Source organism: Tiliqua scincoides, chromosome 2, assembly GCF_035046505.1.
Source record: "Tiliqua scincoides isolate rTilSci1 chromosome 2, rTilSci1.hap2, whole genome shotgun sequence".
NCBI classification, from domain to species: domain Eukaryota; kingdom Metazoa; phylum Chordata; class Lepidosauria; order Squamata; family Scincidae; genus Tiliqua; species Tiliqua scincoides.
Window position 1 is genome coordinate 166,349,125 of NC_089822.1, and position 17,146 is coordinate 166,366,270.

General features: G+C 41.8%; 1 protein-coding gene across 10 annotated transcripts in view; it reads left to right on the forward strand.

Moving 5' to 3' along the window:
- WIZ (WIZ zinc finger) overlaps positions 1-17,146 on the forward strand; it is a 61,057-nt gene that overhangs the window by 20,952 nt on the left and 22,959 nt on the right. For 7 of the 10 annotated variants that reach the window (XM_066614605.1, XM_066614604.1, XM_066614610.1 and 4 more), the window contains 2 exons: positions 13,313-13,373; positions 14,535-17,074. In XM_066614605.1, the coding sequence (XP_066470702.1) occupies positions 13,313-13,373; positions 14,535-17,074 (2,601 nt within the window). The remainder of the gene's footprint in view (positions 1-13,312; positions 13,374-14,534; positions 17,075-17,146) is intronic. The other 3 variants (XM_066614609.1, XM_066614615.1, XM_066614612.1) reach the window with 2 other exon arrangements.

Consider the following 17,146-nt stretch of genomic DNA (forward strand, 5'->3'; position numbering starts at 1 on the left):
TTCTGAGGTTTGGGCCTGTAGTACTAGCTACGTAAGCTTCTTGTCCAGAATTCCCAAGTATGTTGGTGCCAGGAAATTTTTATCTGTTCAATCTTTAGTTTTGTGGGTGCATTCTGTTATTGGAGTGATGATTGCAAAAGTGTTTCTTAGCTGTTGTGTAAGATCCTGATGTGTTTTCTCAAAGAACATTTTTTGTAAGGAAGCTGCATTGTTCAAATGTGCAGCATGTAATATATTGTCACCAGGGGAATACAGTTTCTTGCCCCTCATGCAACTAGCACTTCATTATAGTGGTCACTGCTGTGTCTCCTGTGAGTCTACAACTGTTGACCTCTTCAAAAAATGTAGAAGAAGCTTTTCTATGGGCCTCCCCCAACTATTTTTTAGATGTTCTTAGTTAGCCTTAGTTGTGCAGGAGTGCTTTGTAGCCATTTTGAACAGAAAAAGGAACACTGGCAAGGCTATCCTCTTTTGTCTTACAACTCTGTGTTATTATACAAACCCATTTTGTTCTTTGAAGTCTATGCATTCTTCCTCCCGAGTACTAAAGTCCACAACCTGCACTTTAAAAATTAAAACCACAAATGAAATTCAAACTTGCCCCCCAGCAGTGTGTTTTACTCATTGCTCACCCCGCCCTTAATCATATCTAACCTTAGTTATGTGAATATAATAATTATGCTATTAATTCTTGCAGCATAATTACAAAAGCTAAAACATGCACAGTTGGATCATGTTTTGAGCCTGAATGAGAGTACCCCTTCCTTTTCTTTTTGCAAACTGAATTCTGGTAATGTTCATTGATGCTCAGAAAGATATATATTTGTACAAATATTTTTGTAAATATCTTTTTAAACTGAAATGTTCAAACATTGGGCCAGAAATCCAGCTCCTACACCACCATTGCCATAACCTTCAGGAAAACCTGGCAGTACAGTATCTGTATTTTCTTGATATATTCTTCTGCAATCTTCTAGGATCTCTGGTGGAATGTACTTGTAGATTAAGGTAGTCATGTGTTCTGCCTTTTGTCTTCTTGTTTTCTGCTCTCCCTTGTCTTATGCAGAAGATGTGCTGCTGCTATTAGGCTGATTACCAAACTTGCTGACAGAATACCTAACACCAGACATAGCTTGTGCATTTAAAACAAAAAGAAATTGTCCATATTTTCTCATATGATGTTTTTGGGGTGACGTTGCTGCTGCTATTGATGTGAACTTATGATTAATAGTTAAATTACCACTGTGAAATCTTCTTGGTTTTCTGTTAGTTGTTCCACAGTTTTGCCAGACAATTCTTGAGCTTATCTTGAGCTTTTTGTGAGAAAAAATGTTATTCACTATTTTATCTGATTGCCACAATAGTGTGTGATGTTGCTGTTCCAGACACTGAGTCAATTTGTACTTACCCGTAGTGGTGTGGGAGTTGCTTCCTTGTGGTGCAATCCCATGTTAATCAGGGAATGTGTATAAATGAAAGTATTACATGTGTGGGGTCAGTGACTTGTTAGGCTTGTACACAAACATTGCTTGGCCCTCTGTAATTTGAAACTTGGCCAGTCTGGTATAATAGGGGCATCATCAGAAGCATTCTTTATGATGTCATTATGGAAATCTGCAGTGTATGTAATGTCTTCAACAGCTTCATAGTTTTCTAGTTCAATCCTATGCACACTTACTGGAAGTAAGCCCCACTGAATGGGACTTAATTCTGAGCAGGGATGGGAACTCAAGTCAGTTGGTTCAAGTCTGAGTTGCAAAATCACTTGTTTTTTGCTGACTTGTGTACACCTCAGGCTTGTCACTGATTCAAGCAGTAACTTGAGTTTGAGCCACTGATTCGGAAATGAATCCCATCATATGCAGACTCGAGTCTGTCTGTGTCTGGGTGTGCTTGCTTACTTTTGTTTTGGTGCATGAAACCCCTCATGAGGCCGTAATTCAGACCGGATGAGCAGCAGCAGGAAAGTTTCAGCCAGGAGGCAGGGAAGAGTTAATGTTTTGCATTGAGCAGGAGGCGGAGGGGTGGGAGGCGGGAGCAGGCTCTCTTGTTCTCTTGAAGGAATGGATTATCACTTTATGAAGGATGGGTGGTCTTTTTTTCCCCCTCTGAATGAGGGAGGGCAGGAGGAGGAGTCCAAGAGAGTTTTTGCTTTAGGATTGGCTAGAGGGGGGAAAAGAAGATGGGGAAGCTAGGAAGCGGTTCCTCATGGCTCTTGCTGTTGTAACCTGGCAGGAAGAAGCTGCCTCATTGAATGACAGGCAATGGGACTACTTCTGAGTAGAGCTGCAAAGGATTGGATCATACTCTTAACGTAAGCCTCCAAGTCTCCAACCCTTTGACTGCTTGCCGCTTCTGTCCTCTCCTGCTGTCAGTCCTGCCCCCTCCCACCTTGCGGAGCTCGGACACCTCCCTGTCCCTTTTGGTCCATGCCCTGGTGTGCCAGACCCTGGCATTTCTTGCCCCAAAAGACATTGACTCAAATAAAAAATGTCTCAGGAATTTTGAATTGGGGGAGGGGGTTAGCAAAGGGCACCCATTAAGACTTGTGCACAAATCGAGTTGCGGAGGGCGGAGACTTGGGACTTGACTCGAGTCTTGCAACAATGCCCAGTTCCCATCCATGGTTCTGAGTAGACATGCATAGTATTGTGCTGGAAAAACTATTGGGCTATTGCTATCCTGTTTGTTTCAAGACTCCTTTTCAGATTACTAGATGGCCAGCTGCTATTGATAATAAGAGACCCCAAGATAATAGGTTTGGCACAGTTGGAGTCCCCCTTTCCTGGAGTTCCGTTCCTGGAACGCTGAGCTCTGTGTGAGTCAGCACTATAGGAATTGTCACTGGATGAAACTGGGACTGGTTGGCCAGAATCCAACTGCTCCCGTTGGCTGTCAGTCAACCCAAGACAAAGAACACTGTAATGAGACAGCATTAAAGGAAGCGGTGTTATTGGAAGCATTATGTACATTTAAAAAAAAGAACTGCTGACAGAGTAATGATGAAATGGCTACAGTGACTAAAAGGCTCTCTTTACTGTTTAGAAGAGGGGCCTGGTCAGTTGCCCTGGGGAACAGATTCTTTTGCCTTGGGAGTACCACAGCAAAGGTGTGCCCCATCTGATCTTATTTCCATGTATGAGGGCAAATTAGAGCAAGACAACATTCATAAAGGACCACATCGTGTACAATGGTTACATGTTGGGATGTTTGTTTATATATCATCAATATAGCACTATGATTGACAAGCACAATCTGAGTTTAAAGCAGGGAGGATTTCAAAAAGAATATCTGTAGGACTTATCTTGGTGTGCTCTGTATATTTATAAGGACTTGTCCAGGCAGTTCATAGAGTAACAAATGCACTATCTTTGCTCATTTGCTTTTGATTATCCAGACATTTTTCTTGAAGGCAGATATCCCTGCAACAGAAACCTTATTTTTTCCCCTAGTTTTCACTATTTTGTCACTTGGCAGTTCTCTTAGTGAGTATTTCTGTTGCAATAGAGAGTCCTGTGTACTTAAGAGAGTTCCATTGGCATGTACTAGAATAGTGCCTGTGACATTCTTATTGATTTAGCTTCTCTTAATTCCTGCAGCCTTTAAAAATACCATTGTTTTTTGTGAATTAATGTACAGCTTTAGGGAAAAACTAGATGTGACATTGGGCGATCCATGACTAAACAGTTACCCATATGGTTTCCCCAGTAGGACAGAGCTTAGTTATGGAGAAGAATTCAGTCTGGAAAACAGTGATGAGAAGATTAAACTCTCCTGTGACTTTGATTCAGTTTGGGCTCAACACTCCCACAGCTTTTACCTGAAATTCAGTAATGGATCGCCCAATATCACAGCTAATTGCTCCCTTACCTTAATGCTAGACCACTTTTGCACTCCTTTTTAAATCAACAACAACTTGGCAAATGCCCTGCACCTCCAGTGCTTCCCCCCCCCCCAACAATGGCTCTAATTCTGTGCTACAGCACTGCTGGACCACAGTGGCTTGTTCAACCTGCAGAGGTTCTCCCTCTTTCCCTCTCCGACCAGCAGTTTCTCCAGCCACCACAGCAGTTGTTGGGTATGGCAGCCACACAGTAGTTTCTAACAGTCTCCATTCAGTCTGTCAGTCAGTTAGCCAGTCTGTCAGTCCTCTTCAAGCCCCTTCCTTCTGATCTCTCATTCTCTCCAAACTCCTTCCTTCTACACCCATACCATCTCTTTCCTCCAGGTACTGCTTTTATTCCAAAAGACCCTGTTGCCTTCAAGTGGCTGTAGCTGTGTAGCACACCCACTGCCTTCTGAGGCCTTGGTGTTAACCCTATGCTTCCCAGTCCTATCAGAGCAAGGGGTCACACCACACCCTATCTCTTCAAGGGATCTTGCACACTTCCACTATACTGAGTGAATGATAAAACACAAGAGCTTTCATCTATCTTCATCTTTTTTCAGTGGAGTAAATTCATTCAATCCGCTGCAAGTTAGAAGCCGTTGTCATGCCCGCTGTGTTACCAAAAGGGCTGTTTTATATAGGGGAATAATTATACTGCCCTTATTGGAAACTTCAGGACCATAGGCTGGATAACAAAACGGCATAATGCAGAGAAATTCCCTTTTAGCTTAAGGAGGAGACTGAGAGAAAGATAACTTTTAATAAAAAGATTAGATTTTTATTACAAAAGCACACAGGTAAACATAATGCACATGGAAAAATGATGTGTCTTGGTCCTAGTACTTGCATCTAGTATACCTAGCTTAATGGTGGTTGCATGTGAAAAGTATTTGGTGCATCCAAGGAAATTAGAAAAAGGATAGGTTGTAGGGAAGGATTTTAGGGGTCCCTGATCTACCAAACCCAGTTGCTGACTAAAGATGGGGAGAGAAGCGGAGAAAAAAGGGGGTGAAGAAGGGAAAAGGTTCCAGACACTGATAGTTACCTTTCTTGTAGAGCAGTTGGATGGAAGGGGGGGAGAGTCCTGGGAGGAGGACCTTCTGCCTTGGGGGGGGGGAGTCAGAGAGAGAAGGAGCATGTGGCAGTCCTCTCTTAAAACAGGTTTTTGCTGACCTGGATGACCTGGATGTGACCTAGAGCTGACTACACACAGTGAGGTACTTGGAATATGTAAAACATCGAAAGGATTATCAGCTAATGGCTAGCTTCCTAGCTGGGGGAACTTACACAATAATAAGAATACAGCAACCCAGGAAGGCAATTCAAATTTGCATAGAGTACTTAAGCAGTGATTGAGTTACAACAATACAATGAATACAGTAATGTAAAACAATAGGGGACACTTAAGCAATGATTTACTATGCCAGACTTCTTGACCCTAGAGAGGTGGATGTTGTAACCTTGTGACTTGACCTGATTGTGGCCTGTGTGCTGAGGTTCAGCCTGCATGATATTTTTAGTCCATAGTAACATAACCAGATATAAAATCACAACTAAGGAAAAAGGGGACTTTCATGTAACAGCTGGTTGTTTTATTAAAGTATATCCCAATTTTGTGACTTCACTTCTGCTGCTGTCTTACATCTTACCTTCCTAGCTTACCCATAAAATATGTGTGCTGCTTCTGGTGATATAAATGCAATATTTTTCTTTTTTGTTTTTTTATGTTAGCACCATTTTGATCTGACACTGTTTTATTGTAAAATCCATTTGACTTGCAGTTTAATATGAATTCTTCTCATATTGTACAATATTGTTGCTTTAAATTGAAGAAATGCAAAATTAAATCTGTTGGACTGGATGGTACACTGACAGGTGCACTTGAATTTGGAGGGAAAACATTACAAAAAGAATTCCTACAGGGTTGATGAAAGCTGGAAAGAAAGAGCAAATGATTGGGCAGAATCTTTAGAATATCTTTCTTGTATATCAAATGCAGTAACTATAGAGGCATCTTGTTGTTGCTTATAGTGTATAAAATGGTGCAGCAAATTCCCTTCAAGAGGATCACACTGCTATATGCCTAGCAGATAGTGGATTAGGCCAAACTAGATGTGACAGTTGCAGTTCCATATGCTTAAAAGTTAATAGCCTTAGGGTGCAATCCTAACCAACAGCATGGACATAGCTGTGCCAATGTGGCATGCATTGCATTCTGCAGTGGGGAGGCAGTCAAGGCGGTCTCCTCAAGGTAAGGACATGTTTGTTACCTTACCTTGAGGTTGCATTGCAGCTAGGTCAGTGCTGGAAAGTTGGTTAGGATTGCGCCCTTAAATGGACAGGAGGAGGAGGATGGAAGATCAGATTTTTAAATCAAAAAAGGGTGAGTGGACAAGGGAGGCTAAGCCTTTCCCTCTGTAATTTCCCATCCTGCAGTCTCTCACCCTGTGCTTTTCTCTTAACCACAGTAACTTTTGATGATGCAGTGCTTGAAAGAAAAATTTTTTTTGGGGGGGGGATGGCTATTGGAAGATAAGCTGTGTGTGGAGAGGGCTCTTCAAGTTTCACCAAGGACACCATTTTTAGTTTTGGTCCCTCTATTTCAGTGGTGGAGTTTTTCCATGTTTAAGCACGCAAGACTACCACCCTCACTTCTAACTTGGATCTCTGTGGTTGCAAGCCTATACACACTTATCTGAGAGTAAGTCCCATTGAACTGAATTGGTTTATTTCTGAGTCCACATGCTTAGACTTGTACTGTGAGTTGATTCCCAAAGTCCTGGTCTGAATCTAGTCGCTCCTTTGCCATCTTATGGAAGACAAATGGTAACATAGTTGGGTTGTTTGCCAACTCCTTTGAGCATCTACCAGTTCTACAGTGCAATTCAGTGCATGTTTACTTGGAAGTAATTCCTACTTGGTTCTTAGTAAGTGTGTTAGGATTGCACCTTTTATACTTTTTAAAAAATAACATTAAGTGGTTTTAGGATAGCATTTGTGAATATGTGTGAAACAGTAATTTGTGAAGGAAAATCTGATGTGTTTTCCATAGTTACTAGATTTCCATTTGAATTTTGGAGCAGAAGGGCTCTCCTAGCAAACACCCAGCACCACATACATGTGTACACATGCATGTTTTAAAATAAAGGGAAATAAAAGATTGACTGGACAACAAATGTAAAGCAGATGGAGACTCTTGCCCTGACGCTGACAAAGGATAGCTCTAAAGAAGACTGTAGGGTGGTTTTGTACACTGGAGTTGCATACACAGCTTGTGGAAAACAAACTTGTTTGATTATATAGTCCTCCGTGAAAAATCTGATGGGAGCCTTAAGCCAATATATAGGACGGAAGAGACGTAAACATGTACCATAGTTATGGTGTATACTATACACCATATACTATACACCATACAGGGTATAAATATATTGTAAGAAAATGGACAGGCTTGAGAAATATAGCCCAGTGATATCGATGTGCATTTGAAACCCATAAAAATGCACAACTGAGGCAGGAATAAAATTGAGCCAAAGCAATTACTGACTTGAGAAATGAGATTCTGATGATAACACTGAACCTTCTGAAGTCATTCTTGAATTACCAGATTTGTAGGATCTTGATTATTCCTGGTTGCATAATGAAATTCACAAATATTGAAACATACACTATGTGGGTGGCAAGCTGTGAAACATACAGCTTTTTGGTCAGTTATACTGTTTTTATATTATGATGCATGTTGTATAGAATGTGTGGGTGAGTGTGTAGAGTGTGATTGCTGGAATTGTAGTATATGTTTATGCTTGTATCTCAAAGGTGCATAAATTTCATTGTGCTGTAGCAAAAGGACAATAAAGTTACTACTACTACTACTACTACTACACTGAGGATGGTATGACTGATAATGGATATGATGTACAGAACAAGTTAGATTCTGGGAGTCTGTTTTGTTTCTTAAGTCAAACATATTGTAAAAAAAAGTATTTATAGTGTACCTATGGTACTCTATATCTGTATTCTTCAACCTTGGGGTTGCGACTAATGGGGTCTCAAAGCCTCAGTTGTGGGGTCATGGCAAGACCACTAGACTAGAGTACCATCAGTTAAGGGGAAGGCATCTAGTGTACCCTTTCAGGTACCATGAGATTGTGTCCTGGTTCTGCTCAGGTCCTTTGCAATTGTGCTAAAATAGCTTTCACTGGTGCCAGGCTTCATGGCCATGGGAGGGGGCCTGGAATTGATAGTGGGATCCACAGTCAATTTATATATTGGGGTCATGACACGAAAAAGATTGAAGACCACTGCTTTATATTATGTGGTCTTATCTTGAAAAGCAGATTAACAGGTCTGCTGGGGCTGACTGGAATAGGAATAGGAATGTTTGGGAATGGGCAGTAATGCCATCTATGGACATCTGTATCTTGAAAGTTCTTGAGTTGAATGTTGTTAATTTAGGGGAGCTTCTATAGGTATTCTTCCTTAGACAAATGCAGGAGAAATGCAGGGAACGACGACAGCCACTCTTTATAGCCTTCATAGATCTCACAAAGGCCTTTGACCTGGTCAGCAGGGATGGCCTCTTCAAGATTCTCCCCAAGATTGGATGTCCACCCAGGTTCTTCAGCATCATCAGATCCTTCCACAAGGACATGAAGGGCACTGTTGTCTTCGATGGCTCCAGATCAGACCCCTTTGACATCCAAAGCGGCGTGAAGCAGGGCTGTGTTCTTGCACCAACCTTGTTTGGGATTTTCTTCGCTGTCCTGCTGAAGCATGCCTTTGAAACTGCAACAGAAGGCATCTATCTCTGGACCAGATCAGACGGAAAGCTCTTCAACCTCTCCAGACTGAGAGCAAAGTCCAAAGTCCAGCTGAAATGTCTGCGTGACTTCCTCACACCTTCCATCGTCTTGCCGACGATGCAGCTGTCACTACCCACTCTGCCAAAGATCTCCAGCAGCTCATGGATCGTTTTAGCAAGGCCTGCCAAGATTTTGGACTGACGATCAGCCTTAAGAAAACACAGGTCATGGTTCAGGATGTGGACTCACCTCCCTGCATTACAATCTCTTTGCATGAACTGGAGGTTGTCCATGACTTTGTGTACCTTGGCTCAACGATCTCTGACGCTCTTTCTCTTGATACCGAGCTAAACAAACGCATCGGTAAAGCATCTACCACGTTTTCCAGACTCACAAAGAGAGTCTGGTCCAACAAGAAGCTGACGGAACATACCAAGATCCAGGACTACAGAGCTTGCATCCTGAGTACACTTCTGTACTGCAGCGAGTCATGGACTCTTCGCTCACAACAGGAGAGGAAACTGAACGCTTTCCACATGCGCTGCCTCCGACGCATTCTCGGCATCACCTGGCAGGACAAAGTTCCTAACAACACAGTCCTGGAACGTGCTGGAATCCCTAGCATGTATGCACTGCTGAAACAGAGACGCCTGTGTTGGCTCGGTCATGTCGTGAGAATGGATGATGGCTGGATCCCAAAGGATCTCCTCTATGGAGAACTCGTGAAAGGAAAGCGCCCTACAGGTAGACCACAGCTGCGATACAAGGACATCTGCAAGAGGGATCTGAAGGCCTTAGGAGTGGACCTCAACAAGTGGGAAACCCTGGCCTCTGAGCGGCCTGCTTGGAGGCAGGCTGTGCAGCATGGCCTTTCCCAGTTTGAAGAGACACTTGGCCAACAGTCTGAGGCAAAGAGGCAAAGAAGGAAGGCCCATAGCCAGGGAGACAGACCAGGGACAGACTGCACTTGCTCCCAGTGTGGAAGGGATTGTCACTCTCAAATTGGCCTTTTCAGCCACACTAGACGCTGTTCCAGAACCCCCTTTCAGAGCACGATACCATAGTCTTTCGAGACTGAAGGTTGCCAACAATAGTTCTGTATCATTTTTTTAAATTGTCATTGTGATTTCTTTGAATGATGCTCTTGGTTCTCTTGTTTAGATGATGAGGATCTTTTTGCTAGTTGAGTACAATGACATGTTTGAATGTACAGCTGTGTTTGCAAGGAGAACCTGGATTTATTGAACCTTTCTGACAATCCATGTGCCTCATTCTTAATATTCAGAATCGACATTTAATGGTATTACCTTTAATAATAAATAAATAATAATAAACTTTATTTATATCCCGCCCTTCTCCCTAAAGGGACCCAGGGCAGCTTTGAAGGTAAAATGTTTAGCCTGCTAAGATCAAAACATTAAATTCCTGCCTCTTTTGCTGTTTCTAAAAAATGAGGTCTTGCAATACAGAGTACAGTTTCATACTAATCAGAAGGAAGATATATTGCTCTGTTTTTCCTCTGAAGGAGAAGGTTTCTGAAAATAGAGCATATTGGAGCTCCCGTGAACAAAAGAATTTCTAAGATCCACTTCTGCTATTATCTTCCTCTGTCCATACTGTGTTTTTCCCTTGCTTGTGAAGATTTCCCTTGAATGTCCATACTCTTAATATTCTAAAATTTTTCTTTTTGTCTATTCCTTTGATAAAGATAATTCTCGAACTTCTTTCCTTCCCAAATTTGAAAATTGTTATCTTTATTCCAGAAGAAACAGGACCCTGCAATATGTCATTAAAAGATCAGTTTCACTTTTGCTATTTTCCAAATGTTTTACAATGTAGAGAACTTTCAGATAGGTTATTTTCTAAAAATTCCGAGATGTTGTTTTTGACCTGGATTTTTATAATCTTTTCAGTAGAAATTTAGAATTCATGTTTTGGTTTGAAACTGGTGTATTTCATTCTCTTTTTGTGACATGGTGTAGTGAATCATTGATGTGTTGAGGCAAAGACAACATTTCTAATGAGGATTTTTGCTTCTCAACGGCAGCATAGCTATGGTACATGTTAGGTAAAACTATGGTACATGTTAGGCAGAATATATAACTTTTGTTTTAAATAGCAACTGGAGGGGCTATGAAATGGTTGAAACTGTGGGGGAGGTAGAAAGGCTTTAGGACCACCTGTCTTTACCCTGAGATGATATAGGCAACATTTCTTTCATTGTGTGAATGAAAATTCCACTGAATGTAAATCTTGCCTACCAGCCACCATAAAATCTGCTCACCCCTCCTTTCATTTTAACTTAACTGAACTGCAAAAGTATTTGGTGCTTAACATAACACTGAACATTCTGTAGTACAGTACATTGCAATCAATGAAGGCTGTAATGTATAAGAATATGCAAAGACAGCAATCATGTAAATGGATTGTACAGATTCAAGCTATCTTCAACTAGGCCTGAGATAGCAGGAAAGCCAAACACTCTGAAGTGACAGATCACCAAAGATTCATTCAGGCCTCCTAGAAACTTGATTCTCCCAGAGGTCTCTGTTCTCTAGTAGTACTTGGTTGCCCCTGACAACTCTGGTATCTTGTCATTTCCCCCTCTCACAGCCTAGGCTGCATAGCCTGGTGCAGCTAGGCTGCATAGTATATATTTTATCTAGTGCAGGTAAGGAGCAGATTGGAGGTCTCTTCAGGGTAAAGGGATATTTGTCCCCTTACCCCAGCCTGCTCAATGGAACTACTTGGTTCTGCGCCTGCTAAATTGCTGTTGCAAATCCGAGCAGCCCCCATGGGCCTGCCCTGCTCCAGTTCTCCCTCTTCCACCCAGAAACACCCTGTTTTACCCTCCTGCCACCCTCCCCCTCAGCCACTTGGTGAAGTACTTGCCTCTGCTGTCAGTCATTGGTTGGGATGCAGCACAGGCATTTCCGCCAGTGCTGCCGGCTCTTGAGTAGTTGCAAACGTGCTTTATGGCATGTTTGCGACATTCTAGGCTGGCGTAGCAGCCGCTGTCACTGTAGTTCCTTTCAGAATTTCGTATTAAAAGACCTTTCATCTGTTGCAGTGTGTGCCAGCAAGCTGCTACTGCACTTTCCTTCTGCCTGTGTTCTCAGAATTGCAGATGTTGCTCAGTAACTCCTATGCTGAGTTGGTATGTAGTTTTTTGTGCTCCCTAGTCCTGCACTAGTCCTGTTTCCTTAATTATTCAAGGGAAGTGTTCTCCACTTTAAAAGGGGATTGGACAAGTTTCTAGAGGAAAAATCCATTATGGGTTACAAGCCATGATGTGTATGTGCAACCTCCTGATTTTAGAAATGGGCTATGTCAGATGCAAGGGAGGGCACCAGGATGCAGGTCTCTTGTTATCTGGTGTGCTCCCTGGGGCATTTGGTGGGCTGCTGTGAGATACAGGAAGTTGGACTAGATGGGCCTATGGCCTGATCCAGTGGGGCTGTTCTTATGTTCCACAATATATGAAATGTTCATAAACTGTATTCCTTTCTCTTTCCAATGTTTGATTGATATGAAGGCCCTGATTGGGAGTTTTTGGTTACATCTTTTTTATAGAAGCATGTTGGTTGCAGCGCGAAATTGAATTGTCTACCTTTTGAGAATATATAGATATGGAATATGCATGCCAGGTTGGGATCTTCAATGTAAAGCACAGAGCCAGTCTCTAGAGTTGTGAGTGGATTCAGACAGAGTAATAGCCAAAAGTTGGTGGTTGCAACTTGTGCTAATAGATGATTGTGAGGCATCAAGTCTGCATTCCATATGACACTTGAAGTGCCAGTGACTGGACATAATTTGTGGCATTCATTGGAAAATCCAGCATGTCAAGATTTGTGGACATAATTTACACTATAGCAAAGTTTTTCTCTATTTGCAATAAGCAAGGCTATGTGCATTCTGACTCCACCTCCCCAAAATTCCTATATCAGAATTTATTACATTTAGGGAAAGAGATCCATCCAGAATATGTATCAAAGTGCATGAAAAGTATATAGAGTTATATAAACTAGTTGTATGTATGTATGTATGTATGTATGTATGTATGTATGTATGTATGTATGTATGTATGAATCTTTGATATAAATTGGATACAATGCAATTCTATGCATGTATACTTGGAAGTAAGTCCCATTGATTTGAATGGGTCTCACTCCAAGGTAAATATGTTTAGAATTGCAACCTTAATATATTGCTCTTTCTCTGAGAGTGTAGGCAAATCACTCTAATTATTGCCACTTGAAATGTTGTCTTTTACTTTACAAAGAAAACAAGTTTTTTGTATTTTAATGGAGTAGCTTTGATAAGGCCTAGGATGGTTGAATAATTGTTTGTTGCCTTATAGGAAAGATTCTTGGACATGCTTAATTTCAAATCTATCGGTTAAAAAAAAGTAAACTGCTTAACTGCAGGAATGATTATATATCAAATCGTTGGTCCTTAGGATTAAACAGTGAGGGTTAGAAATCCCATGATAATCCAAAACCATCCCCAGGAAGGCACACATGCTGGTTGGGTTTATCTGCTCAGAAAGCTTTGTTACTATAAAATTACACTGGTAACCTTAATATTCTGGACAGTCAGGTATGTTATTTCTTCTCTCTTGCAGATGAGCCCAATCCTTCCCCTTGTGGTGTTGTCTCCATTACAACTCACAGGAAGGAAGCATGGTAAGTGTTGAAATTTCTAGAGGAAGAATTATGATGCTTGGGTTTTTTTTATTGCTGTTTAATCTCTATGGGCCAGTTCCCAAGTTCTTTCATTTGTACTGGAACATCAGGCTTAGTTTAATACCATTCAGTATAACATGTATGCCCTCACCCATGTAATCCTTCCTAGAAGACTTCTGTAGGCCCCCTTTTGAAGTGGGTCACAAGTCAGACACGTTTGTCAGAAGTCATTGGATCAATTGGTATCATTTATTTCCACAACAATCACTGATTGTAGGCACATTTATCCAAAAGCTAGCTGTGTGAAAATCAATGAAACTTGCCAAGTGTTTAAGGACTGTGGCATGAGTTTGGTCTCTACATTAGGCCTTCAGGTAGCATAGTGCTTTCATTAGAGTTCATCAGTTCTCAATGTCATATGGACTTGGCAAAGAAATGCAGACCCTGATCATCTGCTTGAGCATTTTTCACTTTTCTATCTGGTGGTATTGGCATATCAGCTATCTGATAAGCTGATATGATATACTTGCATTGTGGAAGTCTCAGAATGTTTATAATTCAGGCAGTTCAGAGTTACTCCTATGTCCCAGGTCTAGCATCTCAGAGACTTTAGCAGTGCCTCAGCATCTTCCATATACTGCTGAGGCAGTAGCCATCATCCTTCTATTGTCCTCATTGCTGTCCTTTGTCTGAGCATCTTCACCTTCCCCTTGACCAGTAAACCCAAAGAAGTGACACTGAGCCAGCTTTTTCAACCCTGAAATCCATTTGAACAGGAAATTCAAAAACTCCAGGTGTATGTTTGTTTGTACACAGCAAAGAATAACCCACTCAGATACCAAACCAATCCCATCTTATTAACTACCAAGATATCCTATCTTATTAACTATCTAGGTTTGTTAATATTATATATTATATAACCATTATATATGGTTTGTTTCCCATATTGGGATGAAAAGGAAAACTAGGGGTTATAATAACCACAAACAGGAACTTCTGATTGCAGGAGGAGGAATAGGGACAGCATATGCTTGTAACATGGTTTCGTGTTCTGACTGAACTGGGACATACTTCAGGATTTGAAAATAAGTATGTCTTGTGTTTTGAGCAATCATTCAACATATGCCTTTAACCTTATTTTCATTCACTGTTCTCTTTCAGTACCAAGTCAGAAGATGGTTCAAAATTCAAGAAAGGGTGTTACAAAGCAGATTCTAAGGGATCAGCAGATCAAAGAAGCATGGCTGTCTTGTGGGATTGCTCTGTGAGGGAGACGATGGGTGGTGTCTCCAAAGAAGAAAGCACTTTAGAAAGGCTTCCTAGTTTGAAAGATTCAGCAAGCTGTAAGGAAGCAGCATGGAAAAATCCATCCTATCCAAAAGAACCCACTTCTGCATTGGAGTCTAATGTTTTAAAAACTGTTCAGATGAAAACTGATGAGGTGGAAGGGGAACTTGAGCAGTTAGACTCTAGCAAGGCAGCAGTGGAAACTTCTCCGCCACGTGCTGGAGCACAGACTGTTATTGGGGAAGAAAGATACCATAGCAATGAACCAAAGCAGCTAGAAGTCTTCAGCAAAGAGCACTTAGACAGGAGTCAAGACTTGGAAAAGAGAGGCTTTCAGAGGTTTGACTGGCTCTCTGAGCACAATGAGGGACTTAGAGGTCCCTACAGAAACATAAACAAGTCAGCAGATGTAGCAACAAACCTGTGTGTTAGGGGAAAGTCTGCACGGGATGCATCTTTGTTGGCTCTGCCAGTATTTAGAAAAATGCTAAATCCTCACTTAAATAAAGCAAAGACTGTTGAGAGTGCTCTGTCTCCCAAGAAGGGACAGACAATGGACTCTGATATAGGTGAAGTAAGTTCCGTTAACTCTGCTGAGTGGGCATCACAGAAGTCAGGGCTCCAGACAGCTCCGGACCTTGCTGTACGCAAGCAGGCTTGGGCTATTAATGCTGGAGATGCTGTAGAACATGCTGCTCCAGAAACTCCTTCCTGTAGCACCTATGATGAGACAAGGCCATATATGTGCAATGACTTACTGGAGGAGCAGGGAAAAGGTGATCCAGCCCAGGAAGAGGACCCTGCTGTATATACGTGCATTGAATGCAGCATCTATTTTAAGAAGAAGAAACATCTGATGGATCACATGCTTCAGCATGACAGGGGACTAGGGCTGGATCAGGGCAGAGAGGGCATCGGAGGTCAGTGTCAGTTCACCTGTAATGAATGTGGATGGGCTTTTGGGGACACTGATTCTCTAGAGCAGCACAGGAGACTCCATCAGGAGTCAAGAGAAAAAATCATTGAGGAAATTCAGAAGCTTAATGAATTCCCGGATGAAGGTCGTGATGCCCGACTACAGTGCCCAAAATGTGTATTTGGAACCAACTCCTCTAAAGTATTTGTCCAGCATGCAAAGATGCATGTGAAGGAGAAGAAAGATAAAAGTTTAAAGAATGTGAACTTGTTTAGCAGTTCTGGTGGTGGTGAACCACAGGACGGTTCCATGCACAACATATATAGGCACTTCAAGCCAAATGAGCATGCACCTCAAGCGGTACATGCACACAGTAGCAACAAAGGTCTTAGCACTTGTGTGCTTTGCAGTTTTCCTGCCCCAAATGAAAATATTTTAAAGGAACATATGAAGTATGCTCATTCCCATTTGTCTTGGAACACAGAAACTTTTGATGCAGATATGAACCAGCCTGGAACTAGTAGGGATGCCTATAGCCCTGGCAGGTCAGGCCGATTTTCAGACACTGATTATGTGGGGAAAACAGACAAACCCTTTCCCCAATCCCACTGTGAAACCATGCGCCACTATGAATCACACCATGGCTTTACAGTGGGCCACCAGAGACTTAATAAAAGCAATGGCACTAATAAAAAAGACATCCCAATGCCTGGGTTTCGAGCTAGGAAACGTGCTCCTTATAGCTCTTCGCATAAGATCTTGGGAATGTCAACCCTTACCTCAGCAAAAACCTATTCTCCGTATGCCCTGAAACAAATGAGGAAGATAAGCACAGCACGACCCCTTGAGACGGAGAGGGATAATGCCAAAAGTCATCCAGGTGGGTTGGAGGACCTCCAGCACAAATGGTTACCTTTAAATGATACCGGGAGTATGGAAGAAGAATTTCCCTTAGTGACAGACATAGAATTAGCAGAGAATAGATACTTCAGGCCCTTTGCTATCCCTCAGTCTGCCTTGGACCTCAAAAGGACTTTCAGGGGCACTTTGAAAGCAACAGATTATTCAATAGCATCAGCAGGGCAGCAGCATCAGCTACGTCAGATGGTTCCCATTGTTCTTCTTGAGGACATGACCCTTTATCTCAGAAAGATGAAGCAACCCAAGATGAAGATCCTCAAGAAAAAAGTGTCACCTTCCCGAGAATTTGGAATGGATGAGCCCCTTCCTTTAGGTGTCTTCCTATTAGATTCCTCTCTAGAAGCATCTCTAGAACTTGATGATCTTCTGGATGCAGATTCATCAGTGCTGAAGAATGAGGAGAGGAAATGCCCATACTGTCCTGACAGGTTCCACAATGGGATTGGCCTAGCCAATCATGTGAGGGGCCACCTGAACAGGGTGGGTGTGAGCTACAATGTCCGTCACTTCATCTCTGCAGAAGAAGTGAAAGCTATTGAGCAAAAATTTTCCTTCCAAAAGAAGAAGAAAAAAGGTAGTATGTATTCAATTTATAATTTTTTTTCATTTTTTCCTAATATTTTTTCATTCCCTTGAAGATGGGTATGTA